Source organism: Sycon ciliatum, chromosome 2 (genome assembly GCF_964019385.1).
Source record: "Sycon ciliatum chromosome 2, ocSycCili1.1, whole genome shotgun sequence".
NCBI classification, from domain to species: domain Eukaryota; kingdom Metazoa; phylum Porifera; class Calcarea; order Leucosolenida; family Sycettidae; genus Sycon; species Sycon ciliatum.
This window is the reverse complement of record NC_088644.1, coordinates 26,777,382-26,802,864: the sequence shown is the minus strand read 5'-3', so window position 1 is coordinate 26,802,864 and position 25,483 is coordinate 26,777,382. Positions and strand designations below refer to the sequence as shown.

The following is a 25,483-nucleotide window of genomic DNA, read 5'->3' as shown; positions in this document are numbered from 1 at the left end:
GTGTGTGTGTGTGTGTGTGTGTGTGTATGTGCCACTGACACTTTTTGGAGGGTTCCTTTGAGAATCGCCGAAAATCTACCAAATGTTGTTGCAAAGTGCGTTCACGAACGAATGATGTTGCTGCAAGCATGACCGCTCTAGCTCTCTACTTCAGTACTTGTACAAGTGTTGTAGTACTAGTGCGTTGAAGTCGTGTGACTCGTGTCCTTTGACCTCCTCTCAATCAAACATTAGCCTTTTAGCCATTGTTACTAGTAAAATCCACAAATCGGCAGGGCGAAAAATTTGCCAAAAACGAGACTTATCGAAAAATCGCTAAGCTTTTCGCTGATTTTGGAGGGTTTCTTTGAGAATCGCCGAAAATCCACCAAATCTTCCACTATCTCACCATTTTTGAAGTCAATATGCCAACAATTCTTTTAGCCGAATTTCCAATATATTCCAAATTTGCAGCCGATTTTCGAACAATCAGCTGATTTTGCAGCCAAATCTGATGTATTTTTGAGCTTAGTGAAAAGCCGAATAGGCGAAAAAAACAACAACAACGGGCCGATTTGGGGAAAGCCTACTACAGTGCACCCCATTCTCTTTGAGACCCTCACAGGCACTCACAGGCAAAGTGGTCAGCGAAACCGTGCTTGCCATACAGGGAACTGCTGGCCCCTCTATGGGCGATGCTTACGTCTGTAGGCGCATGCATGCTAGTGTCTTTCAAGGCAGCATCAACGGAGCTTTGCCATGCAGTAGCATCGTGTTAATCGTAACGCGATGAATACTATAAAAAGGTGCACCCACATCACAAACATAGCAACCTGGAAAGGAGCTTATCTCATGTGTACAGAACGTGTTATTGTCGTTACCGTAGGATTTCAAGTGTATAGTAGACTCCTGGTATAACCAAGAGTACATCAGTCTTGATACAACGTACCACACTGTCACACCTTTGCCACCTACAGGCTTATTTGGCCGCGGTGGGAGACTTGTTGGAGATGAAAGTCAAAAAACCACCGATCATGCTCAACTGAATTTGTACAGTCACGTACTGCATGATTGAAGGTGAAAGGTGGTCTGGTGTTCCTTTAGAAAAAATATGCTCTTGCAGTCCATTCCCCAGAGAGAGAAAAAACACAATACAGTACAATCATGTCAAACCGTTTTAACGGTATGCTAAGTTTAGCATACCGTCTAGAGTGCATAAACAAGAGTATGCAGCTGTGGTTATAATGTTTATCACGTTTATGGACTCTTGATACCGTTTGACATGCGTCCGGGCACTTGTGTACACAGATATCATATGGGCCCGATTGGCAAATAACTCATCCATTTCATCACAGAAGGGCATTCGGCAGACTGGATCAAGTTACCCTGGCCAATGTACTCGTGCTTGAAGCCAGACTCTGAAACAAATGTTTGCATGTGGCATCTGTGACAATGATCTAGGCACACAACGGTGGCTATCAGGAATCGAAAACATGCTTTGAGGAATCGATAAAGTGGAACAAGAGAGCCGCAGTGTTTGAAATACAACAGTAAACAGTTAGCTAAAATTCAATAAAATAAATGTGTTTCATGGCCGGCACAAAATTCCTTCCATCAATAAAATCATAATTTTTTTTCGAAAATACCTACTTTGTGTGCTGAGAAAAAAATTCGGAATAGAGAAACCCAACGAAGGCAAATATGACTGCTGAAATAATACAGGTGCCTAAATCTGTTTTTAAAAACAGCACATTGAATGAGTTTGGCCCAGCAGTGTCCCCTCATGTACACTGTAGCTTATAGTGCAGGATACTTATGCAGCAAATACACATGGGGTCTTCAACATTACTCTCCTGAGCAAATACATGCATAGCAAGTGTTCAGGGGCGAATCCAGGAGGGGTTCCAGCGTGGAACCCCAAAGTTTCATCTATACGCTACTGGAAACCATATGCGCGTACATGTACATGTATCCGCTATGTAGTTTTGACTAAATTGGAACCTCCCTGTACTGCTGTAGAGATTGCTGGATCCGCCCACTGGTGTTCATGACTGAGGAGGTGAGAATGATGCAGGTAGTGCTGCTCATATCACACTATGATATGTACAACAGCAAGACAGGCAGACAGGCGGGCAGACAGACAGACAGACAGACAGACGGGCGGGCAGACAGACTGATAGAAAGAAAAGAATACAGAAACGTGGTTACGGAAAAACAAAGCGAAGCAAAGACTAACTATTCTTGCAGCTTCTTGTAGATGGGCGGCGCATACCGCGTGCGGATAAACTTGAGAACGTAGAGAGGGAGACAGCTGACAAGAGTGATGACAATAGTCTTCCACACAAACTCTCCTCTCAGCAGGTATTGGGAATCTGTACGAGCACACAAGAGAGGCAACACATGCTGGTAAGCTTCGTTCGTTCTTGTTAAGCTAAGAAATGAGTAGCTCGGCGGCTCTCAATTCTACGCATGGAACATGGAAAGGTAGCACATATACTCGTAACAGAGGCGGCGGACACGCGGCGCTCACTACCACCACCCCACTTCCTCCGCCTCGAGTGTAACTCAGATGGCTGACCGTACCACCCTGAAATACCATCCGACGCCCCTGAGTAACAACGGGCAATAAGAAGCCGTGCAGACAAGCTATTTCAATCTAGATGTTGGTTACTTACCAAAATAGTCTTTGAACACAGCCAGGGATATGACATAGAGCAGAAGACTGCCAATCTCGGCAACCACCATTAGCCAGTGCCATGTCCGTATAGTCAGCGCCACCATCAGCAACTCAGTCAGAATGAGAGCGGTGAACGTGATGGCAACAATGTGAATGAAGTTGGCGTCGAATAGTAGGATACCGCCGTACATCAGTATACCACCTGCATACCATGCACGCATGCACGCACACACACGTACACACACGGACACACACACACACAAATACAGTCGAAGAGTTTCAACTTCCAAATCCATACAGTCTACACGTGGACAAGTAATCAGCTTCACGTAGTGACCAATATTACACCAAATATTCACCCTGCAAGCTACAAGCACTCAGCAAAAGTTACTCACCTTGGTATGTACTGATCAGCACCCACTGTAAAAACGTCTTCAAATTCAGCGTGCGACCCTAGAGCATGGCAGTGAAACAGAGCATGCAACACACAAGTCAATTAGCCTCCTTCAACGCACGGCAATATTCCGTGAACACAAACTAGAAGATAGATAATATTATGTTGTTGCTGTTTGGAGCATGAAGTACAGTGGCGGCCAATGAAATCCGATCGCGTGAATCAACTTTGCATCCTGCACCCAGTTCGCATCCCAGCGTTTGCAGGTCTACATTATAGGGCTGCACAGAGCCCGGTGGCGGCGTGAAATTCACCCGCTTGATCGGATTTCATTGAGTAGCATGAAGTGCTATGAGAACGTAGATGTAGATGTGAACATAGACGATCATAGTTGCAATGACATGTTGACGTGCAAGCTAATGTCATTCTCAAATACGAAAACATACGAGAATCACTCAAGAACAGAAAGAGAAAGGCACGAGGAGTACTGCCGGTATTGGAGAACATGATGAAACGATTAGAAGTCAGCATTGTGCACTCATGTATGCGTTACCTTCATCAAGACTTTATAGAGCTCAGGGTACATGAGAGCGGTCTCATCCTTCACATCCTTGTCCAGCACCAGGGAGAAGACCGGCAGCATTGTGTAGAATGTGTTGTAACTGTACATGTAGACACACACACACACACACACACACACACACACACACACATACACACACACATACACACACATACACATACACATATACACATCAAAGACATGATAGCAATCGTACACTTGCTGTGAGTCACTGAACACAGAGTAGAACACAAAGACCGTACCAGCTAAGCAACAGGGCAAAAATTGAACTTGCACACAACACAGTTTAAAACTGCTTACCCAACAAGAAGAAATCCTTCATAGAGAGGTATGGAGACAAAGAGAAACACAGCAGAGAAGACTGCCTGCAGCGGGCACAGCACATCCATAAGAAACAGGACAGGAAAGAGCGAAACATTCCTTAGATAGAGGAAACCACCCACCCAAATATTCACACTCACCAAGTTCTACCACACAGTGGCATAAAAAATTAAAAAAAGTAAATCATCGTGTCCGTTCCTGAAGGGAACTCACGACGGCTGCTAACACCCGGTAAACCCTACACAGTGGCATAGAACCCAAGTCAACTAGCAGACACATAATAAGGACGGGCTGCTGTGACGCAAAGCGCTGCTGCACTACAGTACAGCTGTACTGAGATAGGACAAGTGGAGACTATCGCACTGCACTTACCTGCATGACGGATATGATCAAGCCGCGGTGCATGACAAAGTGACTGAGAGCGGCCGAGCACTTGTAGCTGTTCCGGCCATGCCATACCAGCAGCCGACCAACGTTCTTGAACTGTGTGATGGAGAAGTCTGAAGCCAGTGAGGCTTGCTTGCCTTCCTATTCACCAACAATGATGGGTACAAGAATGGACAGGAGGAGGCACACGTGTTTTACACCAGGCATATGCTACTGCACACTACATGTACACCAGCACTTGTACGCATGTGCACATGCATAGACTGGCAGGGAGTGCATTCACTTTAGTCGAATGCCAGGTCAGATGTCCACAACGCGAGCAGTGTGTGCGTATGCAAGCTTTCCAGACTGCATGCACCAGCTGGTCTACCCACCTTTCCAACAATGCCAATGCCTGCATCGGCAGCTTGAATCATGCTGACATCATTTCCTCCATCTCCTGCAGAGTAAAGGAAGAAAACGATACAAAAAATGATTCTCAACCACTGACAGTATTCACACTGCCAATACAGTACATGGTGACACAGTGTACACGAGAGGTGAACAGTTCCAAAAGAACAACACTGCTCAACTCTAGGGACCTCTGCTTCACTCCATTAAACAATTCTACAGGATAGGAACAGAGGTTCAACACCTGAAAATGGCTGACAACATCAGAGGCAAGCCACTGTGACATTATTATTATTATTATTATTTAGGGGCGGCTTTATTGGTTTCGTGTCTGGGTTATGCAGCATCCCGGGCCACTTAAGACCATGGGGATTATTATCAAATTTTTAATAGGGATGGTGTCAGTGCTACCCACCGATGGCTGCGACTGGTTTGCGCGTATGCTTCTTCAGTAGGTATACAATGGAGGCTTTCTGGTCAGGTGAGCACCGGCAGACAACAACGGCAGGCGACTGGCATGCCAGCTCCACAAACTCACTCTCATAGTGCAGCAAGCATATCTAGAGCAGCGGGGGAATGAGCACACAAAACAGAATACAAGCAACGGGCATGAGCAAATCAATGGCAGTAGTTCCCCGGCTGTCAGGACACACGCAACGGAGAAACCCAATGAACAAAAATAGTCAAAAACTGCAATGTGTGTACTGTGTATGTGAAACCCAACACAAACACACACTCAGTGAGGGCCTACATACAACACACCAGATGCATGCACCTACAGTCCTACACACTCGTGTCCACGCGCCGCACACGCACACACATACGCACATGTTGATTGTTCTCACTTCCACCCACAAAAGGACAACTGCATACAGATAACGGCTGTGCAGTAACAGCATGGATAACAACTGTACAGCTGCTATACTCTCAAAGAGAGAGAGAGAGAGAGAGAGAGAGAGAGAGAGAGAGAGAGAGAGAGAGAGAGAGAGAGAGAGAGAGAGAGAGAGAGAGAGAGAGAGAGCTACTCTCACACTACAGAGATTTACTGAAGTACTAAGAACCCACACTATTAAAGTACATGCATAGCTGTATGTATTGTATAGCCCTTCTAGAAACCGGATGCCAATGGCTTGTTTACAGAGCATGTGTACCTGTACTCCATAGCATCTTACCTCCAGAGCTTGACCCGGTATGACAAGAGCAGCACCGCTGCGGCGTCGGAAAGCGTTCAACTCTCGATGAGTGTCGGCACGATTGGCCACTTCACCGAACGTATGCATAGGCTGATCGCGACCAACCAGGCGTGAGCTGACAGCTATACACCGCGCTGTTTCCAACTTATCACCAGTCAACATCCATACCTATGAAACAAAAATGACAAGCGAAAGCTGTGAGTGTGATGTCAGTCTTCCGGAACCATCTGCATGCACGCTACTGCAATGGCCCCACCTGGTAACAGCTGTGTGTGTGTGTGTGTGTGTGTGTGTGTGTGTGTGTGTGTGTGTGTGTGTGTGTGTGCATGCATGCATGTGCATCTGTATGCGTATGTGTGCATCTGTGGGCAAATGTGTGCGTGTGCGTACGTATGTGTGTGTGTGTGTGTCTTTGAAGTACAACCCCTTCCAGGAGGTGTCTTTCGTCAAAGCCAGACGCAAAGCTGGAGCCCAGGACAGGCCATCCACCAGTACATGTACAACACAGCCACTCACTTTTATGCCTGCATTGCGCAATAACTCCAGGGTTGGTCGGACATCCACCTACACGACACCGACAGGTAGAATCATGAACACAAGAACAGCAAAATTAGTTTACATGCCGCTTGAGATCAGCAGATTGAACCGCAGCAGGCCAGCAGTCCACAACTTCACCTAAAAATAGTGCTGACTGAGGATTCCCTGCACACATCACTCACTTGTAATTTATCCTCCACTCCGGTCAAAGCAAGCAACTGTAGATCAGTTTCGATTGTGGCAATGACCCGGCGCACTTCAGTGTCACGGTCGACCACATTCAGCTGAGCTTGCTTCAGACGACCCTGCGCAAGCAAGAACGCAAAAAAAAACAGAGCAAGACTGGTGAACACAGTGGTGGCACGGTGCTTCAAGAGCGGACACTCGTATCACAGCAGGCAGGCAAACAAAGTAGGCTCCCTGACAAAATGGAACAGAGCACCAAGGCACCAACCAAGGCACCAACCAAGGCACCAACCAAGGCACCAGCACCAAGGCACCAGCACCAAGGCACCAGCACCAAGGCACCAGCACCAAGGCACCAGCACCAAGGCACCAGCACCAAGGCACCAGCACCAAGGCACCAGCACCAAGGCACCAGCATCAAGGCACCAGCACCAAGGTACCAGCACCAAGGCACCAGCACCAAGGCACCAGCACCAAGGCACCAGCACCAAGGCACCTGCACCAAGGCACCAGCACCACCAAGTATGATAATGCTCTCTACAGCAAATCTCTGAGAACAGGGCGGCTTAATTGTACTTTGTAGTGAAATCACAAGCACAATGCAATCCTTTCTGTTTCCTGTTCACCAGAAACTAGGTTACCGTTCAGCTACCAAGATAACAATGGTGGGATTGTCATCACACACTACGGCCACATGCCACATGATTTCTACTCGATCAAGCAAGTCAACTTTGCAACATGACACCAACCTCAAAATCCTTGTACTGCTCCTCGCTGAGAGACTTCTTGGCAACAACCAGAGTGCGCAGTCCCTCCCGAGCCATGTTACCACACTGAGTCACAACAAAACAGAGAGAGAGAGAGAGAGAGAGAGAGAGAGAGAGAGAGAGAGAGAGAGAGTGAGAGAGAGAGAGAGAGAGAGAGAGAGAGAGAGAGAGAGAGAGAGAGAGAGACAGAGAGAGGTACACCGTAAGGATGATGCACACACGCACCCCCTATTGGATACAAAATGCATGTTCGGGGTCTAATGGCAGGGGCGAATTTGGCCCGATTTTGGTACAAAAGGCGGCTTTGACCCCAACAAGTAGGGTATACTGTTAAATACAGTGTATGGACAAACACACACACACACACACACACACACACGCACACACGCACGCACACCACAGAAACCACAAACAATGACACTCACTTCTTCGTCAAGCCAGTCATTGTACTCCACCATCTTGGTGAGGACGACATCAGCACCTTTCATGTAGAATGTGATCTCATTAGTGGCACAGTCCTGCATATATACGTCACACCCAAATCACAAAGTTGGCTTTGAACCGTAGATGAGATAATAATTAAAAAAGTCTTATAGAATAAGCTGCGCCGTCATCACTGGTACAAATACAACTACCTGAGTTACTGAGCTGAGCTGAGCTACCTGGCAACATGAAATTCTGCTAACAAACACAGTTCCCGGCACCAAGTGTTTGCTTAAAGTGGGTAGAAAAAAAAAGAAGGATGCCTGTCCACTCTCTTACCCTCACAATGATTCCCATGCGCTTAGTTTCCGACGAGAACGGGAACACCTGCAGGATATCAAAGCGAAGACGCTGGTTGTTTGGAGCACGCAGTACAATGTGTTGCTGAGACCGTTCAACAAGAGCCAGTCCAACGCTCTCCGTCCAAGATACGAGAGCCACCTGTGGAGCACAAACACCAACAGAGGCAACACCATTTTACAAACACCAACAGAGACAACACCATTTTACAAAACACCAACAGAGGCAACACCATTTTACAAACACCAACAGAGGCAACACCATTTTACAAACACCAACAGAGACAACACCATTTTACAAAACACCAACAGAGGCAACACCATTTTACAAACACCAATAGAGGCAACACCATTTTACAAACACCAACAGAGACAACACCATTTTACAAACACCAACAGAGGCAACACCATTTTACAAACACCAACAGAGGCGTGGAGAAGAGGTTGGTGCGACTTCGGCGATAGTTGGGGAAGTGTGTGTTGCTCCCTACCGAGGCAACACCATTTTACAAACACCAACAGAGGTAACACCATTTTCACTGCGTACCAAGATTATAGTAAATGTACATGTAGTAGGACTGTTGTGTATGCAGATATACAATCACGGCTGTATGTGTACTGTTATGCTCCCGGCATCATCACTGGTGCTGTACACGCGCATATATGCACATGAGGTTGCATATAATAGTGGCCACGTCGAGCTTTGCACCAGACTCGTTCGCTTAAAAAGAAACCACTCACTTCATCAGGACTAGACGCTTGGTACGTGACGGGCACGTGGGAGTCAGCCGCGAGCGCACCGTGATTAGCGGAGAAGGACGACTCCATGTCTGCACTGTTCGAGGCCTGCGGCATGTGAGCAGTGTCGGCGTCATCGACCACCGGCGTAACGTTGTGACAGAGCGCTATGGCACGCACGGCATCGTGAGCGCGGGATGCCTCGGTCTTGCGAGCCTATCACCATGGGCAAATGACACAATACAACAACGGCAGTGGTAAGAAGTGAAGAGTTGGTAGTGAAGATAAAGCTGCCCAATCCAATGAGTGCTTGACCGGAAAAGCCTAAACGAACCGCGGCATTGTTCGACCTATCCCAAATGTCAGCAGCTATCTACAAATTAGAACTCTGATGTTGAGAGTGAATACTGTCAGTGCTGTGCCAAGCTAATCCAGGAAAGTCTTCATCCCAGGTATGTCAAGCTCTCGTATTAGTCAAACCAAGAACAAAGGAAATTCAAACAGGGATTCATAAGTGAGCATGTCGGCAACACAACACCGACACGGTGTTTGTAAATAGACTCAATAACCATCCCCATTCAGTTTGATCGATTAATTTCGGCTCCAAAACTGCTGCTGGCAGCGGAATGAGGTCAGGCTGAACCAGGTGAAAGATCTGCTCAGAAGCGAATGTGAACATAATTACCTAGACTAGTACTGTTGTAGATTTCCGGGGAGAAGTTGAGCTAACAAAAGTGTCACACACAGCTTGTGTATAGTGCTGTACTGTACGAGTATACAAATGTACACACTGTAGTAGAGTGACTACTCACCTTGCCAGAGCGAGCACCATGCACTGGACCGGTCTCACCAGCAGGGTACGTGGCCGAAACATGGCTCACAATCTGCGGTTCAACATCAATCACAACACAGGCAACTAACTTAGAAACGTACAGCTTAGCCGACAGCACACATGAAAAAGAGCAGAAGCGGTGAGCCGAGTAGACCACTGAGTGGCTGTACCATGTATACCTATTAGCTAATCTTGATATTTAACCTCAATGATCGCCAGGTGTGATGAACAGTGTACTTGGACACGAGTACAAGTACATCCCAGGACCAATCTGTTGCGAAACTCGATACGCTTATTATTTGCACCCGTTGTTGTCTCTGGTCTCGCTGTCTCGTCCTGTCCGGGGTCAAATATGGTCTTCTGTCTGTACGAGTGTGGTGCGTTGTGTGCAGTATATGGGTGTGGTGCGTATGACGTGGGATATGTGGTGTATGTGTTGTCAGAGTGTGAGGATCTGCTTCCGTCTGTGCGAGTGCGTTTGTTGACTAGTTGTTGCGCATGCGTGGACTATGTGGAGCATGCGCTGTGCGAGTAAGGTTCGGGTGCGAGGGAGTGGCGTGATTCGTCCACGGTGTTGTTGTCTTGGTTCTTGTCACGTGTATCGTACGTACTGGTCGCTCATTGGTCGTCTCGATGTGTTCGCCCTTTTCTCTGTTTATAACTGTTGGTTGTTTATTATTTCTTTGTCTTTCGTCCCCGTTCTCTCGCCCACCAGTTTGTGAGTTATAACAGTGTAATATTCTTACCGAACCTAATGAGTCAGAGAGTCGTTGTGTGGCGGGGGGACAAGGGGGCGGGGGGACAAGGGAGCGGGGGGACAAGGGAGCAGGGGGAAATACCACAACAAATCTACAGTGCTGGCGACTGAAATCCGACCCCCTGATCAGCTGAGCGCACCGCTCAGGGGGTCGGATTTCTGTTGCCAGCAGTGTATGTCCCCTATCCATGCTGGCACAATGTACACTGTTTACAAGAATGCTATCCTACTCACTGTAACTCGCAATTCATACACTACTAATAGGTGTGTAGAATAGATTTCGTCTCCAGTTTCAGGTATCCCAGCAGAACGCACAGCAGCAATGTGCTCGGAATCCAAGCCCAGTCACCACCTTACCTCATCCACAGTATCAGACGTATAGGAAGCAGTACCAAGGTGCAGTCGCTTGAACACCTACAGAGCACCAACAATCGGCAATGGCATGTGCCGTCGGTCAGGAAAATATAAATTATTTATTCCCGTAGCTATGCAGAAGACGTTACTTCAGTAACGTCTGGCGCTAGCCAGGGTCCACACAGCTTTAATTTGGTGTTTGTTTGTGTGTTTGTTTGTGTCACGCCTGGCGCTATCCGTATCTGACGGCAAAAAAGCATAGGATGTTATAAATTTGTCAATTCTCCTTTTTTTTTCAGGCATATCCTGGGATTCGAACCCGCACTATCGCCTTACATGCATTCCCCCATACACTTCGCATTCACAGTTCATACCCATTCTTCCAAGTTGCTTTACGTTATTATCTTGCGTTTGAAAGCCTTATTTGAATATTGCGGGCAACTGTATGTGGCCAGCTGTGTTTGATGGTACGGTACGGTACGGGAGACGGTGTCGTATTACCCTCGATCGTACCTGTCCCGTACCTATCCCCTACCGTACCGTGCCATCAAAGACGGCTAGCGGCTGGCCACAATGCATATTCAAATAGGGCTTTCAAATGCAAGATCACAATGTGAAACAACTTGGAAGAATTAGTATGTATGCGAAGTGTATCGGGGGATGCATGCAGGGCGCGCGATAGTGCGGGTTCGAATCCCAGGTTATGTCTAAAAAAAAAGGAATTTTTTAAAACATCCCTATGCTTTTTTTTTGTCTAGGTCATCAAGGCAGAAAAGCATAGCGTAGGGCCCTGAGCTTCCAAGCTCTCTCGTTTGAAGTACAAATGTTCATAACGCAGACACAAAGGAATTGCTCTAACAAAAACATGCTTCAGTACACGAACATTGCAGTAGAGCACAAACACACACTTCAATAAAACAAAACAAAAACACAAACACATACACATACACACACACACACATATACACACACACACACATATATACACACACACACACACACACACACACACACACACATACACATACACACACACAAACACACGTACACACGTACACACACAACTCACCATTTCATTCTGCGTGAGTGTGCCTGTCTTGTCAGACAGCAAGTACACAATGCGTCCGAGTTCCTCGGGTATGGTACTGCTACGCACCACCGTTCCATCTATTTGCTTATCACGCCCGATGGACCAAGAATGGAAGATTTTAGACAGGTCCAGATTCACACGGAGGCTGAAACACAAACAGAAGAAGACAATCGTATTGCATGTAAGATGTCATTGCAAAATCGAACACACAGAGCCTCTTGCAACACCAGTGATCACTGCTCTGAAAAGCAGTATAGAAATTTGCTACAAAATTGAGAAGCAAACTATATCACTCTATGCACGGCAAATACACACACGCACACACACACACACACACACACACACACACACACACACACATACACACACATGCGCACACACACACACACACACACACGTACCTGATAGGAATGATGGACGAGAAGAGTAGTACAAAGCGAAAGAACTCGATGTGTGCACCACTGACGTTGAGACCCTGGAGCAACAAACAGAAACACACATGATGTGTATATAAAGTAAACATACACACACGCACACACATGTGTGCACAGGCTGCAACACAACAGCGGTACATGTACGAGAGAACAGCTCCAACTGAAGTTACTGTGGCTGGAGTAATACAACGCAACAGTGGAAGTCAGCCCATTACTTATCTACATGAAGAGCTGACATGCGAAACCCGCTATTAAAGCACAAAAATTGAGAGAAGTGCTGGAGCTACGTGTCAGGTCGTTGAATGTCTCAGTACTCCTTGTCAGGTTTGTGCCATTTTGTCGCACTCACTGACTATATGATCTGGTTACGTTGGTGGACTGTTAGTCATAACTCGTAATATTTTGTCCTTTGTATTTATCCATGATTACTTTGGCTCAGCATCCGAGTTTAAAATTTGAGAAAATGAGATTTTCAGCTCAGTGTGCTAATCAAAGGGTCTCCGGGCACCACCAGGCAAAATTTCACATTCAAAATCTGACTAGAACCATTTCAAAACTGGAACTTAAATATGGATTTAGATACAAACCGCACATAGAATGAATCCCTTTCGGCCATTCTCCGAAAAGCGATGACATGGATTTATGGGGTACTAGCTATGCTAGTATTCGTTAGCAACAATCCGAACTAGCACACACGCACACTGCACTACTTTTCTTTGCAATGCATTCAAGACTGACATCATGTGCTTTTTGCTGTGTGCCGTACTTCTGCACATATAAGCGCATGTGCTTATGTCCGGACATAGGCGCATCCCCAATTATAAGCGCATGGGATGCTACCCGAACATGTTCAGACAGCAAAAATCTTTTTGTAGCAAATTTTCACTTATAAGCCTGTGCGCTTATACCGTATTTCCGCAAATAAAAGGCCGTCTTCGTATACAACGCCTTCCTCGTATACAAGGCAGGGGCAGGGGGCGATTGAAAAAATAAAAGACCGTCTCCGATTAGAAGACCGGGCCTACTAAATGAGTCTTTGTTCTTGTGTTAAAAATAGAAGACCGTGCTCAAACTGTGGGAAAAAATAGAAGACCGTGCTCAAACTGTGTAGAAGAAAATGGAAGAACGGGGGTAAAATTGTGTGGCGAGAAATAGAAGACCGGGGTCAAACTGGGTTGAAAGAATAAAAGACCGTCCTCGAATACAAGACCGTCCTCGATTATAAGGCCGGGTTAGGACGAGGTTGAAAAAATAGTAGACCGGCCTACTATTTGTGGAAATACGGTATGTGGGGAAGTACGGTAATCACAAATGGCACCCCATTGACCCATTGACAATATTCTGAGCGACGCAGATGACAAAGCGGCATTCATCGATGACGTCTTGTAGGGAGAAACAGAGCAGGGCACCACTGCCTCCGCCACTAGTTCAAGTGATGCGGACTCATCCAATCTCTGCGCTCTCAAGCGCGACGAGGTGCACTCGGCTTTGTCGGCCGCCATTACGGAGAGTGTTGTGCCACTCCTCACCCAAGGCCAAGGCAATGCGGCTGCTACCGCCACTACGCCAACCCAAGACTAAGGCTCCTACAACCCGCCCGATCAGCCACCCGCACCAGCAGTGCCCAAGGTCGTACAGGAACGCATTGTGCAAGGTGAGTTCCTGGATTCCTCAAGCTTATTGCCTGAAGTTCTTGCAGCCCCCGTTCACACCTCTGGCAGAACATTCTGGCTGGTGCATGATCCGAACAATGACAGTCGGCTAAATATCGTAGAGTCTGATGACGTGAAGCAGGTGCGCTGCAAGGTTCATGACATCACAGCAACCTCGCTTGAGGCATGGACCGCATATATGGCTATAATAATGGCTGCTGCCCCACCCACACCACACCACACCACACCACACTGCCGAATTGCTTGCGTATCAGCAGCTCATATTGACCGCTAACCGTCAGTTCTACCCAGGAGCGTGGTTAGAGTATGACCACCAGCCGCGGATGCTCGTGGCCCAGCAACCAGGCATGCAGAGGTTGGACCACATTGACGTGAATCTGTGGCAGATAGCCTTCACAGGATATGCACGCCAAACATGTGCTCACAGCAAGTTGGTCCATCCAGGGACGGTTTGTGTCCTTTTCGTTCCCAATCCCAATTCCTCAAGCCAGCAGCACTTATCTCTAGTGGCTACACCCATACCAGCGACGGCCAAGAAATCTGCCACAACTTCAATGGAGATCGCAGTTCATCGTCGTCGTGCCGTTTCTCCCACACCTGCAGCCAGTGCGGCAAGGATCCCCCACCCCCGCATCAGGTGCAAACACCAGCAGTGCGCAACCAATCGGTCACCATGCCGCTGCCAGTAGAATGGCCACTGAATCACTCGACTCTGTACATAGCTTCTTTCCTATACACTCTTCCTACACCCCATTACTAGCCGACCACTTTGCCCGCCTGTTGCGTAGCCAACCAGGTAGGTCATTTGTTTCGTACGTTCTCAATGACCTGCGTCATGGTTTCGCTCTTGGTTTTGCCGGACAACGCAGCATTTCTGTTTTCTCTGATACTCTGCCCTCGGCGTTCACTCAGTCTGCATTTATTTCCGAGCAATTAACTGCTTCTTGCGCCCGAGGCGAGACCGCATGTCCATTTCCGTCTCATCCACTTCAGTTTATGCGCTGCTCTGGCATCGGTGCCGTCCCCAACAATAACGGCAAACTACGAATGATCCACCATCTGTCCAGGCTGGAAGGTGCCAGTACGAATGACAGCATTCCCGCCGAGCAGTTCTCTCCGCATTACCGTGAGCATTGACGACGCGATCAACATCATGGCATGCCCACAGCCTGTGTATCTGTCCAAGCTCGATATTCGCAGTGAATTTCGCCAGATCCCTGTGTGCCTTGAGGACTTCCAGATCTTCGCATTTAATTTTCTTGTCTCACGAGAGAGTCAGTCCGGAAGACTTTTCAGCAACAAAGGAGACACCACCACCGCCCTCAAAGATAACAGTGTACATGTAGATGCAGCTCCATAAGTGGTGGGAGGTGAGAAGATGAGATCCAATACACAAAGTGGTTGACTACAGTCCATTCCATATAAGTGTGCACTCTTTTCCAGTCAAAGGGCCAGTGTGCACTCTTTTCCATCCAGTCAAAGGGCCATTGTGTATGGGGGCATACACAATGGCCCTTTGACTGGATGGAAAAGAGCGCACACTGGCCCTTTGACTGGAAAAGAGTGCACACTTATATGGAATGGACTGTAGTAAAAATCTCATTCATTGCATCCGTGTCGCCCCCATGCATCCATGCGTTGCACTTGCCTATCAGTTTCAAACAAACAGAAGCACGATGACACAGTGAGCTAAGACGCGATATCGGCTGTAATGAGTGAAGAAGGTGGCTGCTCCTAACGTAGGAGCTTGCGCTTCCTTCCGACTGACTGACACTCAACTGACCCACGGCTGCCGTCTGGACCACACGAGAAGCACGTCAGTCAAGTGCCGAGTTAGTCGGTCGGAAGCGCGAGCTCCAGCGTTCAGAGCAGCCACCTTCTTTTAAATAAAGTGAGCATCGACAATAATCCCCAGCCCAGCAGCCATCTGACAACACACTTACTCTCAGGGCAATGAGCGAGAACGACAGCGCCATTGTCAGCAGGAACAGGACTTTGGTCAGACGATTGATCTCCATGTCAATACGGCCAATCTGAACACACAATACCACAGGCCAGGCACGATACAAGTGGATACCACCACAGAGAAAGCAAAGTGGAGCCACGAGTAGTAGGCGGGAAACTGGATCACAACTACAGCACTGCCGGATGCCGAAGAACTGGGGGGGTCAGCCTCGTAGCCTAGGCCGTTCTTACTTTCATTGTACTATGGCCTGTGCAGAGTTGAGTCACAGTGTAATAGTGAATATATATCGGTACGCTGTGCTTGGTGAAAACCTAGCCTGTTCGCTCTCCGGCACTCTGTTCTTCGGCACTCGGCAGTGCTGTACTAAGATAGAGTGAGACTGCATACAGTAACTACAACACACAGTAGCACTGCCATGTTGTAAACAATACAATCACGTACAGTGTATTTGTATTTATTCAACATTTCCTGGCTCGTCAAACGACTGCCAATGACAAATGAATGTGAAATGAAGGTTGATAGCCAACCACGGCATGTACAGTAACTACAACACACAGTAGCATTGCCATGTTGTAAGCAATACAATCATGTACAGTGTAGTGCTAACGCAGTGATTACCGCCCTGGCAAGATCATGACTTGGTTCAAGGCTGACAGACATGATGAGAGCGTTACCTTGGTTTGCGGAGTGGATGTGTTCATAGCAGAGCGTGTTTCATGTCCAGTGTACATCACCAGACCTACCGCAGTACCTACACATGCACATACACACATGTAAATGCACACACAAGTTTGCAAAGGAACAAGGCTAAGTTTCGTTGCTACTCTGCAGTTTCATGGCTTAGTCGGCCAATCATCACACAACAACTTGTGCATGCACATACATATTTACATGGTCATATGCACACGCACACTCACGTGCTCACACACACACACAATGACATATATATACACACACACACACGCGCGCGCGCACACACCCACCCACATCCTACACAAAACATCCATTACTACACCAGCACATGCACTCCAGGGCACTACCCAATGCAATCAGAGCAGCAGTTCCGAAAGACCTCGTGATTAGAACAAACCATTCTAACTGCTACATGCGTTACGCCAATTCTCAACATGCACACACGTGTCACTGTACTGTCCCGGCAGCTAACCTGACGCTACCACCGTGTTTGTCCACATGGTGTGCTCAATGTTGAGTGGCAAACGTTGTGCTGTACTGCCGCCGCCCTGAAAAGAGAACACATTCCCCAAACAGCACAAACACATCAGTTTTAATACATGTACAGTGCAGGGAGATGAGTGCCCCGATGTTCAAAGCAGGAAATACATGTGTACAGAAGACAAGGTGTTAGAGTGCTAGCAGTCAGCAAGAACATAGAATATGCATGGAGTACAGCAGCCATCCATCATGCAAAGAATAATACGCATGGTATACAGCAGCTATCCATCATGCATGAAATATACATGAGTACAGCAGCCATCCATCATGCATAGACTAAGCAAAGAATAAACATCACAAATTGTTTTATAAGACTCGGATTGAGAGCCAATCATGCATAGAATATCCATCATGCATAGAATATGCATGAGTACAGCAGCTATACATCATGCATAGAATATAAGTACATGAGTACAGCAGCTATACATCAATGATCATGCATGCGCCTGCCGCCACACAACTACAGTGTCAGTGCAGCGCTACTTACATAAGTGAAACGGCCCACAAAATTGTGAATGTCCTTGTCCGGCTTCTGAGCATGCACGACTCCACTGATGTCAAAGACCTCCTGAGAACGAACAAGGCAAAGCAGTGTTTTATGACAGAAATGTCAATGATACTTTCCATTCCCTCAACCAGTGAATAATGGCAATGGTAGCTAGCAATTGTTACCTGAGTGACTTTGACTGCTGGCTGCTCTGATCAACCTGGGACTTGCACCGCTGGAAACCAGTGCATTTCGTACTACACGTTGTGATGTTCTTATTGCAGGGTGAAATTCCCCTTTAACCACCATACACACTAGTCTTGAACATGTTGAAATCTATCGCTTCAATCATCTTTTGCAACGCGGTCAAATCTTGATGGAATCTCACAATTAAAGTATCTAGGGCCACACCAAGTTAATGCCATGTTTCGCATCGGAAACTTCTGGCTACGCGGGCGGGCGAAAAAACAAACAAAAACAGAGGAAAATAAAACTCCATTCTACGTGTTGAGAGCCAAGTAGACACAGATGGCACTACTAAATTGTCACCTATTACACTACACTACAGTGCACACATACTTTAATATCCCGGAGGAATACTATGATAAAATCAATACTCTCATGAATAGTAGATAGAAGCAGATTGCGCAACAGAGTAAGCAGCAGAGACAGCAACAGCAGCAGCAGCAGAGAGAGGCAGCAGTGCGGCGTGATCATAACTCGCCTTATCTTGCATGAGTCTCTGTGTGGCTGGCACAGCATTTCGAAGCTTCCAATCCGTCTCTCCATCGAGCTGATCCGTTCGGATGAAGCACGACCCTTCACAGTGAATAGCCAATAGTCTAATGTTACGAGACTAAATACAATCGCAAGCAGCTGGGATTCAAATACCTACCTTTACCCTACCTATCATGGTACAAGAGGTTACTTGTCATTTATGCAAAATCATAGCAGAACCAAAAACTCAAATGTTGCTGGCACAAACACAGACGGTACATCCACCACCTGGCCTTAATCCTTTTTATCTTACAGGTCACACAAACACAAGAGAGTTGTCAAGAGTTGTCGCACGCACATACGCACGCACACGTACACCCTCTCCTCCTCCACGCCCCCCCCCCCCCCCACACACACGTGCATGCACCCCTCCCCCCCCCCCCCACACACACACGTGCATGCACCCCCCCCCCCCCACACACACACACGTGCATGCACCCCCCCCCCCCCCCACACACACACGTGCATGCACCCCCCCCCCCCCCACACACACACACGTGCATGCACCCCCCCCCCCCCACACACACACACGTGCATGCACCCCCCCCCCCCCACACACACACACATGTGCATGCACCCTCCCCCCCCCCCCCCCCCCCCCACACACACACACGCACATGTGTGTGTACGCACACCACACACAATCCACACCAAGAGACCATGTGTACATGCCATTCACGCTAACACAACGTCACTTTACCTGTGGATTCCGTCGTCCTCAACAGAATCAGGTCAGCAGGGACACGTTGGTCCTGCAAAAGCAGTGGATTGAGAACACAACAACCAAAATAATCAAGGAAGGCCGCCATGGCCGACATGGGCCCGAACACATAATTATAATGGTGGCAACTAAAATCCAACCACTGAACTACTTCTACAGTATACATGTGTGTACATGAAGTTGGCTGGTCTCGATAGTTACCGGCAAAGTCGCAACACCTCTTGTATATTACATTTTCTTTCAGTAAAAGTACTCATATGTAGGTACTCTGAGAGGAGACTTTCATATGATCTTGAGCACATTCTTTTGCAACTCTCTAGACTCACACAAGGGACCAATCGCCATGAAGAGGCTTACCTTTTCCACAAGTAAAATATCAGAGACGCGAATCTCAGAGCTGGCAATGGTGACGACGCCTGAAAGGACCCAGACACAGACGGCACAGGAGTTGGGATCATCCCTTGAACACAACACCCCTTCTTGTATTGTATTACCCCCCCCCCCCCCACACACACACACACCCCTAAGCACACTGAAACATCACTCATGGGTGATGTTACCAAAAAACAAACATTCAAGTCACAAAGCATGCTGAATTGAGAAAATGTTGTTAGAGAAATGCGAGATTTACCTTGCCTCGTCAACTTCTTGTACTTCTGCTCATTCATCTCACGATCACGTCGCCAGCGCTGTACATCATCCCATGCTTCCCGTACCATTGTGACAAAGAGTACAAATCCCTGGTGTAAAGGCAAGTATGTTTGGCGGAATAGAGGCAGGGGAAGAGAGAGAGAGAGAGAGAGAGAGAGAGAGAGAGAGAGAGAGAGAGAAAGAGAGAGAGAGAGAGAGAGAGAGAGAGAGAGAGAGAGACAGACAGAGAGAGAGAGAGAGTGAGAGAGAGTGAGAGAGAGAGTGAGAGAGAGAGAGAGAGAGTGAGAGAGTGAGAGAGAGAGAGAGAGAGAAAGAGAGAGAGAGAGCGAGAGAGCGAGAGAGCGAGAGAGAGAGAGAGAGAGAGAGAGAGAGAGAGAGAGAGAGAGAGAGAGAGAGAGAGAGAGAGAGAGAGAGAGAGAGAGAGAGAGAGAGAGAGAGAGAGGGAGGGAGGGAGGGAGAGAGAGAGAGAGAGAGAGAGAGAGAGAGAGAGAGAGAGAGAGAGAGAGAGAGAGAGAGAGAGAGAGAGAGAGAGAGATAAAGAGAGATGAGAGAAAACTACATTTAGTTCAAATGCTGGAATGACAGTACTTCAAGTACAACTAATAGGCATTATAGGAAGGAAGAGTGGGGTTAGCAAAAAAAAAGCAAAGATGGATCAGCAATTCATCACATTGGTCCAGGCCTGCGAAAGCACCTCACAAAGCAAACAGAGGAATGATGATAGTGAAACGTTCTCAGGAACGCCGTGTCCACAAACTCACCAGAGGGGCCCAATAGGTGTACAGATAACCTATTCGGAGAGCATCAATGAACTGAGTTAGTGCTACAAGCAGAAAGTACAGGTTGAGGAAGAATTTGAACTGGTGGAAAAGAACCTGGAGAGCACAACACAAAGCAAATACAAACTAGGGGTCAAAGGGGTGTGCCGGGTACCTGGGTACCCGACCGTTAATCTCAGGTACCGTTAGTAAAAGGGTACCCGTTTGGATTTTGATGAACCAGTCAGTACGGAGCAACACTGCTGGGATCGTGTATTCCAGGGGGGAGTCAATTATTTACAACTCCACGCTGGATGTCTGCATTGTTGCATTTTCGCACCTACTTCGAAGTAGTAGATCTACTCCTGCGACTATCAGACACCAATCGATTTACAAATCACAATGACTATGTGATATCAAAATGCAACCCGAGAACAGATGAATTAAAATCTTGATTTATGTGAAAATTGGGCAAAAAATTCAACATGGCTGCTAAAGGGTATCCGTTAACCCGCCCGTTAAGAAAAGTACCCGTTCGTTAGTTAAAGGTACACCCGTTTGACCCCTAATACAAACACCATGGTACTTCGAAGTACATCATCCAGGACACGGGAAGCATATCGTATATCACAGCAGAAAGGCAAATCACAGTCCGCGTGCACGTATTAATCAGGAAAGAAAAACGAGAAGAATGCCGTGCATACAATACTACTAGTAACCCGTGGCATATACAATGTATACACGAGTGCCATTGCACAATGCGGAACACACAAACATGCACACGCATGCGCACACATACACACACACACACACACACACACACACACACACACACACACACACACACACACTACTACTACTACTACTGTAGCTTGGTTGCCACAAGGGCCACACCACTCCGAAAGGAGCCAGAGTCATTGTCAGGAGCAGAAACGGAGATGACGACTCAGGTCACTCTGTCGACGGAACTGACGGCTGCAGCGAGAACAGCGAACACCATACGACGCTCTATCAGACACACACACACACACACACACACACGTGTGCACGAAAGCAACCAAGACGAATCGCGACCAAGTCCAGGACTAACCAGAGGAACAAATGTTAGGAGACCATATTTCTGATTGCGAGTGACATTGGATGCATACTGATGAGTGAAATCCTGCACAGATAATCATAGCCAAGCAGCAACATTGGACACATATTGATGAGTGAAAATTGGTGTCGGCATTGGCTTTCGAGACTGCGTCCATGCAACGACACCAGCATAATTAATTATTTTACACAAACACACAAACACATGCGCATGCACACACACAAACACACACACACACACACTTGTACTTGTACTTGCTCACTGCCAAAACTGGTCACGTGGGTCTCCCCGGGAGAGGGGAGAGAGACTCAAAAGGAATCTTGGAAAGATGACTCAATTGGCCATTGAACCACCCAGCGGCCGACACCCCCTGAAATCCCCAAACTAGGGTGGACTTGAAATGATCCCACTTACGGGCTCACCACACCTCAGTAAGTGGGTGAAGACAAGGTGCAGAAAAAGGATTGACGGCATCAGGGTATCCGTCCCGGGATCTAACTGCAGGTACCCCTGCCCCCAGTGAAAGTAATACTTGGTACTAGTGTGGGTGGCTAAATCAGAGTGGATCTGATATAAGCTTCACTAGCACCATTGATTACACAAGAGTTAATCTAGCCAGAAGCAGTCCATGGTTAACAGGTATGTATACTTCAAATAGAAAGTATATGAACCCTGAAACCAACAAAGGTGGTAGGTACAACAATACACCTTCAAGCAGCCGAGCCCGTTGGCAACAGGCCCAACACTATCTGGCATAAGTGTACCCACCAACCGAACTAGCTGGCACACACACACACACACACACACACACACACGCACACACACACACGCGCACGCACGCACGCGCACACACACACACATGCGCACACACACACACACACACACACACACACACCAGGTGCGTGCCCCGAAGGGTTCCTGGGTGCCCGGAACCCCCCTTTTTTTCGCTCAAAATGCAGGATTTTTACTTCATTTTTTGAAAATTTTCACGGGGAGGCCCCCCCCCTGAAGGGCACTGGCGCACGCGCCTGCACACACACACAAAAGGCGAGACCATAGACTGCATTGCAAAAGGCAATGATCAGTGTGCCAGGTACAGCACCATGCAACACCTCTGCCGCTCTGTTGCTGTCCCCTCCCCCCCCCCCCCCCCCGACACACACTCACCGGCGTTCCAAGCTGAATAGTGCGGTCTTCCTTGCTAGGCTTCCGCATAAAACACTCGCACAGGCTTTCCGCACATGATGCACAGCCGCTGTGACATAACAGCAACAAAGCAAAAAAGGACAAAAATGGCAGCAAGCCAGGTAGTATGCATATTACTCCCACCATTTGAAGGTGCAGGGTATAAGCAAGCTTGTTTCCACATGCATGCCCGATAACCTGCCAATTTGTATGTATAAATTAGCTCCAGTAGGCAGACACATCACCCCACTGGTCTTACCTCTCGATGTTCTCTGTATTCAGATAGGGGCATTCAGCCAATGAGCATTTGCACATTGCACATATGTACAAAAGTTCACAGATGGGTACCAGGCCTGTTGGTTGTCCGATGTGCGCTATACATACGCTTCGCCAAATTTCGCAAATTCTAGGCAGAAGACCAACGCTTTTCACTACATGCACCTTCATAAAAATCATACCGTACTTCCGCACATATAAGCGCATGTGCTTATGTCCGGACATAAGCGCACCCCCCAATTATAAGCGCATAGGCTTATATGTGAACACTATTGGTGAAACACCCGGGAGCTGAATATACTGCTAAGCATTGTGATAACACCGTTGTTTAGGACACAGACAAACCGTTATTGCACATATAAGCGCATGGGCTTCTACCCGAACATGTTCGTACAGCAAAAACTATTTTTTGTAGCAAATTTTCACTTATAAGCCCATGGGCTTATATGTGGGGAAGTACGGTAATCCTGGACAGCACTACTGAATGTCTCGCGGCCATTCAAAAAAAGGTCAAGGCACGAAGTGCACTGGTATGCGTGGAAATGGCAGTGAATACAACAGGGCCCAGTACAACCGACACTCGATGGGTTCTACAGTATTCCACGGTATGCTGTACATCTGAACAAAGTGTGCAAAAGCTGAAGCTTTTTTTGAACGTCTTATCACGTCGTCACTCACAGAGCAAAATAACTAAATTGGCTGAACACATGAGTGTGGTAAGTTAGAGTTGCCAGCTCAGGACTCTCACTAATAAAAAGTCGCGAGTCGCTATGCTTAGTATTTTCACAGGTCACCGTGCATGTTGCTCAAACTGATATCAATGTCTTTGCAATAAGAACATGCACACGGTACTCGTACTGCAAAGACGTTTCTATCAGTTTCAATAAAACGCTTGATGACCTAGGTAAAAACCAAGCATAGCTGGCAGCTCTCTCGCATTGTATGTATGTGTGTATGTGTGTGTATGTGTGTATGTGTGTGCATGTGTGCATGCGTGTGTGGCATTGTGGGTGCAGTTCTCAGGCTTCAAACCCGAACTGCTGCATTGCATGTAGTCGCTCGATACACATCACATACATCTGCATTCTACCAAGTCGCGTTGCGCTATGATCATGTCGTCGAAAGCCCTATCTGTCGTACAGTATTTGAGTATGTGGGTGAAGGTCGGAGCGGGGCCGGCTCTTCAGGCTACCTTTGACTGTACGGTACGGGACAGTGTATGGTCACTGCTCTACTCATACAGATACGACAACTCTCTATCCAGTCACGTGGTTCGTGCCCGCCCGACCACACAAACATACACGAAAAGAAGTGCCGTGGACCCTGGATTGCACCAGGCGCCACTGATCATAGCGTATTCAGCTGCGTAGCTTCGGGAACAAAGACATGTGCATACCGGGGGGGGGGGGGGGGGGGGGGGGGGGAGCGAGATGAAAAGCAAATGCTCTCGCCCTGCCTTGGCAAAGATACGGGCTCGGACAGGGAGTCTCCATTAGCATTGTACAAGAACGAGCTGCAACCCTGTGCCAGACAATGGGCAAATTAATCCCCAGTGTGGAAGTTCCCCTCAATGTCAACCAACCAACCAACCAACCAAGGTCATAGCACAAGAAAGAGCACGTACACTGTACTAGCACTCACCTGAAACATGTGTCCGGGATAGAGGACACATAATTCCAACATCGGTAGCATGTGAGCACCCAGCTCTGCGCTTTCCTGCCTTTCCGCTCGTACAGGTTGCTGTCCTCAGTCTCGTAGTCTGTGTCGGACTGTAGTGCCAACTCTTCGTACGCCACTCTACGACTGGGCCGCAGCGGAACTGATTCCAAGCCATGGCCCCGCCGACCCATCGTCTCGTCGCGCGTAGCAGCACCCGCACCCAAAGCCTCTACTGCGTGGTTGTCCAAATTGCCAGTTCCATAACTCGGCTGACCCTGACGCTGCTCCAAAATTGAGTGGTGCATTCAATCTGTGAGTGCGCAGCCTTCTCACCAAAGCTCTACTTTTGTTGTCCAATAAAGAGCAGAAGCGGGAGATCCTATGTGTTTTAGACGGAAAACTTATGCAGGTAAGTACCTTGTGGTCACCCAAACTTAGTGAACAGAAAGCAACGAAGCAGATGTGGAGTTCCAAATGCCAAATCCAAACTAGCTTGAAGCAGCTGGAGGAAAAATTGATTTTGAGTTCACTCGAGCAGGAAGCTTTCGAAAATGATCGGTGAGCTCACAGTACCGTGCGATGACTTCATTCAAAAGTGAA

The 25,483-nt window shown here is 47.6% G+C and overlaps 1 protein-coding gene across 3 annotated transcripts; it reads right to left on the bottom strand.

The window, feature by feature from the left end:
- Positions 1–1,355: 1,355 nt before the first annotated feature.
- On the bottom strand, positions 1,356–25,428 carry LOC135809447 (probable phospholipid-transporting ATPase IIB). Of its 3 annotated transcripts, XM_065322797.1 has the most exons (31): positions 24,866–25,428; positions 22,931–23,018; positions 21,758–21,829; positions 20,671–20,784; positions 19,890–19,998; positions 19,616–19,674; positions 19,238–19,289; positions 18,485–18,579; positions 17,761–17,841; positions 17,206–17,281; positions 16,715–16,791; positions 16,018–16,107; positions 12,369–12,442; positions 11,947–12,112; positions 10,881–10,937; positions 9,747–9,818; positions 8,938–9,150; positions 8,177–8,338; positions 7,840–7,932; positions 7,397–7,480; positions 6,644–6,766; positions 6,441–6,488; positions 5,904–6,092; positions 5,147–5,291; positions 4,716–4,780; positions 4,327–4,482; positions 3,934–3,998; positions 3,604–3,712; positions 3,052–3,109; positions 2,655–2,858; positions 1,356–2,351 (listed from the first exon to the last, which is right to left on the bottom strand). In XM_065322797.1, exons 1-31 carry the CDS (start codon positions 25,186–25,188, stop codon positions 2,215–2,217), a joined length of 3,456 nt encoding a protein of 1,151 aa, XP_065178869.1. In that variant the 5' UTR covers positions 25,189–25,428; the 3' UTR covers positions 1,356–2,214. The 3 variants fall into 3 exon arrangements, with proteins under 3 accessions (XP_065178869.1, XP_065178870.1, XP_065178871.1); XM_065322798.1 differs by lacking the exons at positions 21,758–21,829; positions 24,866–25,428 and having other exon boundaries at positions 20,671–21,675; XM_065322799.1 differs by lacking the exons at positions 22,931–23,018; positions 24,866–25,428 and having other exon boundaries at positions 20,671–21,642.
- Positions 25,429–25,483: the final 55 nt, after the last annotated feature.